Below are 5751 nucleotides of genomic sequence, written 5' to 3'. Positions count from 1 at the left end.
CTCGCTGTAGTGTACAAGGTCCAAAATAGAAGTAAGAAAACAAAAACTCACTGAACAATTAGTTAATTCGCTAGGAATTCATTTCGGATTTCACCAGATATGATAATAAAATCGAAAATTTGTCAAATTAAAAAATAACAGAAAAAGATTAAGGAATATTTAGTACGATCCATAGACGTAGACGATAAATAACATTACAGAATAGCAACATAGTTTTTACCGTATATGTAAACATAGTAAAAACATAGTTTTTGCCGTATATGTAAAATCTTACACAGCCTTAACAAAAATAAAATCCTTTATTTAAAACGAATCAGCAACAAACTGTTATTTTTCACACATTCGACAATATTAGAACAAATAATGATCTAACGCTCAAACCATTGGATACGGATTACTTATTGGGTCGATAAGCCAAAAGATTCGACTCGTCCATCTTATCACGCGTAGCTTTGTATGCCTCTCGTTCTTGATCCGGGTACTTGGTGGGCAAGTTTGGAGAATGAAGATTAGCCTTAGCGGGATAACGTATTCCAGCTATTTCAACCTCATAATCGCCACTCAGTATGTAATCATTTGTTACCGGAAGTGCCCGTCCACTTGAATGCAAATTTTTTACGAATCCGAGACAAATCTGCGAAGCCAGAAGAAAATAAAAGATTAGCTAATCTGTATTGGGATATTTTTCCCGTAGGTACCTGTTTTTTGAAAGTAAATCCGTATGCGGTAGTAGTTGTTTGCCCACAGTATATCCCATCACGATATATCGGCTCACCGCCCCAACTCCACAAGTCAAGGTCAGGATCGTGATCGTTGATCAGCAACTGTATGTACATACGTTCCACTCCTTTATCTCTTTGCTGAAGCAAAGCATCTCTTCCGATAAAATCTACCCCTTTCTGTAAAGAAAGAATGACAAATAAGTTGAAGAGTGTTTCTTCCCATTATTCCACAGTGGGCCAACTTGCTAACAGTACTCACATTAAACTTTACGCGCCACATTCGTCCGCACTCTAAAGGAGTTGTAAACGTGTCCAAATCCTGACCCCAAAATGCAAAAAACTTTTCTACTCGAAGTGTTCTCATAGCATAATAGCCGCAGTGTCGTATTCCATATTTTTGGCCAGCCTCCATGAGCTTCGTGTATACGTGTAATGCGAATTCGTTTGGTATGTAAAGGACATAGCCGAGTTCTCCAGTGTGAGTAAGATTCAATGCTCGAATTCCATTTGCAAGACCGACGTCCAGTTCCTACGTGTGTTAAGAATTATACTTAGTAATATTGACATCCTTTTTATAACAGTTATTGCCAAACACTAATACTAAAGCACTGACCTTACAAGTGAAAAATGGAAAACTTTTTGGAGACAAATCAGTATCCGTAAGCTCGGAAAGCATAATCCGAGTAAAAGGTCCCATAATGCAGATTGCAGTGTACATAGACGTCACATCTGATACGCTTACACGACCTCCCGGTGGTAAATGTCGATCAATCCATGCTTTACAACGAGCCTGCTGTACAGTCGGTGCAATCATCATGTAACTATTACAGAACAAATATGAAATGCAATGAAACTATTGGTTCAAATAGGCGACAACAGGCGATCAACAACATGGCATTTACAAAATACATAAATCAATATCTAAAACATGATCCTGACTTTTGAGGAAAAGGTACTTACTGATTTTCTGATAACCGCGCCAATGAGCAATCATTCTCATATCCACCATGGCGGTTGTGCATGCCGGTGTGAATAATTGATCCTACTGGTTGATCTACATCATTGGAGCAAAGATACTGTAGCAGATCGACTACTTCATTTCCTTTGGACCACAAATCGATCTTTGTAAATGTACTGTAATCGCTCATTCCTATTCTTTCGCGACAATTTTCATACTCGCTTTGTACATGGTCAAACCAATGTGGTTTACCAAATCCGTTGGTTGTGGCTATGCGAAATTTAGGGCTACCCTTTTCATTAGTGGCATTTTTCTTATCAAACCACGCAGGTCGTTCGTAACCCATCACCTGACTGAAGACTGCTCCTGCTTCCTTTAACGCGGGAAAGATTGGAGACATTCGCAAATTTCTGCCTGTTCGAAATTCATGAAACGGATAATTAAGATCGTAATGCAGTCCAGGCACCTCTCGAACACGGTCACGAAGAAATTTTCGATTATTGTGCAGACCCAAGAAACGGGATATATCTAACTCGTGTAAGTCCACCGTAGAATAACCTAGAATGATTTAAACATGTTACATTGTGTTATTTTGACAGTATACCAGTAAATTAATTAGTTTTTTGTGGTAATCATCAGTTGGACTACCAACGACCAACGTCTATTTGGATAATATTGTGCCGTAACAACGTTTTCTTACGCACTTATTTTTTACTTAGAAATGAGTTTCAGAAGGAAGAAATGAAAAAACAACGCACTCGTTACAAAAAATTATATTGAAGCGATTTGGAAATACGAGTGTTTTGTGGTATGGGGCAAGAGCCACTCGAATGCAGGTAAGACCTGCAACCTACCTGAATAAAAAAAAATATTGAATAAAAAATTTAAGAAGGATACCTAGAAAAAATTGTTTCTCAAAAATTTAAAATTTTTAACGTTTGTGACCCTAATACATGTGTCTACGTGTCTGATGTCACGTAAAAGTCCGATCCGTGAGACTGTAAAGCAATATTTTTTCTACGAGTTAGTTTTTTCGGAACGAAATCCACTTATAATTGCGCACCATGCCGCTGCACTCATCAAAAATGTTTGCGTTTTTAACGGCTCAGATTCTAACCTTTCCCCAAAAAGAATGGCTTTTTGGGAGCAAATTGTTATATTTTTTTTAATTGAATTTTTAAATTTTATTTTTAAAATTTCACTTCTTCTCAGCTTTGCGGTGTGATTCACATGTTCTCGATTTTACATATGCATGTTTTTTGACAGCTTATTTGATTTGTTTTAAATATGTTTGCTCAATTATACTTCATAGCATAGCATAGATGATAAAAATGAGAACAAATCGATTATTTAAAAGATTTTTGGTTTACTGGGATAGCCTACACTTTAAAATACTCGAAAATATAAATACCTTAGAATCTTAAAGGATGGTAATTGAATTAAATTGTACATTATTGTGCACAGCACCACAGCCTCATACCAGTTCTCCTTTCAATAGAAACAAACCATTTTGCTCCGAAAAAAACGTTTAACAAATATGGATAACAAGTTAGGAATGTTATCAAGATCCGTTCCAGGATTGGTACAGGTTCTGAATCACTTACAAAAGCGATATGCGATACGAGCTCCAGGACCGGTATATGACCAGTTTCAGTGCCGGTATGGTTTCAGGATCAGTTCCAAAATTGAAATGGAACCAAAATCAGTTGTAGGACCAATAGAGTGTCAGGATCACTTCCAAGCCCTGTGTAGCTTTAAAACCAACTCTAAGTGCTGGAATCAGATTCAGTTCCAGATCGGGATGTGTAAACGTTCCTGGAACTAATTCGTCTTAATGTGTCTCTTTCACAAGCGGATAAAAATTAGGCCGTGTTTCTTGTCTTATTATCTTCAACGTAATTTTGCCTCATTCAAATAACTGCCAAGGTTCTTCGCAGGCTGGATTGAAAGACATCCCGGGCCTCATGTGGCCCGTGGGCCGTTTGTTTGACATGTCTGCTGTACACTATCATTATTAAAATCCTGTAATGTTTTAAGATTATAATGTATATTATACCATGAGCAACAACAACAGACACCGATATACAGCATTTGCGGCCATTACAGTGGTTTTCGACCTTTTTGCAGCTTTTCCCTCCCTGTAGGGTCCATGTAGGATTTTATTCCCCACTCACAAATACATTTGCATTGTCTTGTGGCTTGGTGGACATACCTTGTGTTATTATATCTGCTATCGCTCGTCCTACTCCGCCAGCTGCAGACATTCCCACAGTTTTCATTCCAGCAGCTACCAAATAATTTTGAATCTGAAAAAGTTCAACAATTGAATATGTCTATGCTTCACAACTAGAAGATGCTTCACAACCTCTGGAGCTTCACCAATGATCCATTTACAGTCTGGCGAAAATGCTTCTGGGCAGTTGGAAAGCCTCTCCAGAGGAATATCTTGAAGTGTAGGGCAGCGACGAAGAAGTTCTTCTAGGAGGGGATGAAAATGATCCCAATCTGGATGAAGTTTTCGTTCAGCCGTCGAAACAGGTATTTCGCCATCTTCGTAGGCGGGTTTCGCGGTCGCTTCGAACCCACCAGCCAAAAGGCATCCATCATTTTCTCGGAAGTAAATGTGCCCATCCAGGTCCCGTACGACAGGAATCTTCCCCTCAAGCCCAGCGATTGGTTTGGTATGAAGATAGTAATGTTCTGCTGCATGAAGTGGCACTTTAACATATGGCTCTGACATCTGCCCCACTTGCCGGGCCCAAAATCCTGCACAGTTTACAAAATATACACATTCCACAGTGCCTTTGCTCGTTTCAACCGCTTTAACTCGTCCGTCCTTTTGTATGACTTTAGTTACGGAACAGTTTTCAGCTACTGTTAGACCCTTTTCGAGAGATTCATGCACCAAGCTGTGACAAAAGGCGTTCGGGTTTCCAACTCCGTCGTTTGGAATCCACAACCCCCCCACTATATCACTTATATCAATTAAAGGACAAAGCTCTTTGCATTTTTCGGCTGATACGATTTCACATTCTACATTCCAGGCTCTGAAATACAAAGAAGGGTTCAGATTTTTTTAGTTTTTCGATTGTTTGTTAGTGCTACCTACACGCTTTGTGATTTCATGCGACGGAACATGGTCATGCGGTCACGAGTACGAGCCAAGTTTAAAGATCCGGTTTGTTTCCATCCTGTTGGGAGGCCTTTAGCATGTAAATCCCGAATTAATTCTAACGAAGTTTGTGCAAGGAGCACTTGTGAATGGGTTGGTTTCAACTCTCCCAGCAAGCCGCTGAAATGCCACGGATTGCCTTCGCCAATTCGTCCTCTTTCAATCAATACCGTGTGCTGGCCCCATCCTCTTTGTGCTAGTTGATGTGCCACCGCAGCTCCCATAATCCCTCCGCCACAGATAACCACTCTAGAATCTTTTGGCGGGGTGTTACTGGATACCGATGGAAGACCATTTTCCCAAATGTCCGTTCTAGCAGTCGTAGAATATGGGCAATTCACAGTTCTGGAAGATCCGGTTAAAGTTAAATTAGGAATCTTTTCCCCATAGCTTGCATCGTATATGAGTTTCAAGCGATTAAAGCCACGGGAAAGGTGACTGCCTGTTATTGTCGATGATAACATTGATCATTTGTTTAAACTGATTCGTAATTTTTCTGAAAAAATCTAGAGCACAGTAAATAAATATTTAGCCCGACTAGCAGAAAAAAAATTACGGATAATCATATGATTTTTGACATAAGTTGTCATTGTAATCAGTGTGGCCAGATTAAATTGGCGGTTTTCGGCAAAGTGGGTATCAAGGTGGATTAACCGTCTTGTGTACGACCAAAAAACTCTACGTAACCGTACAACCGCCTACACGAGTAGGCCATACATTTTGTATGAAAGAATGATGTTCTTCGTGGTTAAAAGCGTATATCTTTTGAATTACTTGTTAAGGTCGGGGGACGCTGTCCGTACTCGCTAGTGTAATTTCGATTTTTACTAGCCCATCTGGCGGCGGCTGGTGGAAGTTTTTTTTGGTCATGTAGTTTTCAGTAGTTTTTCCATAGTTTT

The 5751-nt window shown here is 39.5% G+C and overlaps 1 protein-coding gene across 1 annotated transcript; it reads right to left on the bottom strand.

The window, feature by feature from the left end:
* Nucleotides 1-280: 280 nt before the first annotated feature.
* LOC120949825 (pyruvate dehydrogenase phosphatase regulatory subunit, mitochondrial) lies at nt 281-5410 on the bottom strand. Its single transcript, XM_040367356.2, has 8 exons — nt 4790-5410; nt 4046-4727; nt 3893-3986; nt 1683-2238; nt 1336-1543; nt 982-1251; nt 699-899; nt 281-634 (listed from the first exon to the last, which is right to left on the bottom strand). The coding sequence occupies exons 1-8, from the start codon at nt 5314-5316 to the stop codon at nt 395-397; spliced, it is 2778 nt and encodes a 925-aa protein (XP_040223290.2). The 5' UTR covers nt 5317-5410; the 3' UTR covers nt 281-394.
* Between the last annotated feature and the right edge of the window lie 341 nt (nt 5411-5751).

Source organism: Anopheles coluzzii, chromosome 2 (assembly GCF_943734685.1).
Source record: "Anopheles coluzzii chromosome 2, AcolN3, whole genome shotgun sequence".
In the NCBI taxonomy this organism is placed as follows: Eukaryota; Metazoa; Arthropoda; class Insecta; order Diptera; family Culicidae; genus Anopheles; species Anopheles coluzzii.
The sequence above is the reverse complement of the archived record's forward strand: the minus strand, read 5'-3'. Positions and strand labels throughout refer to the sequence as shown.

Excerpts from the sequence above, each read along its gene's own strand:
- LOC120949825 (XM_040367356.2), bottom strand. The coding sequence starts at position 5,316 with ATGTTATCATCGACAATAACAGGCAGTCACCTTTCCCGTGGCTTTAAT. Across the intron at positions 3,987-4,045 it reads TCATTGGTGAAGCTCCAGAG|ATTCAAAATTATTTGGTAGC; the intron begins GTTGTGAAGCAT and ends GAACTTTTTCAG. Across the intron at positions 1,252-1,335 it reads TTCCATTTTTCACTTGTAAG|GAACTGGACGTCGGTCTTGC; the intron begins GTCAGTGCTTTA and ends TAACACACGTAG.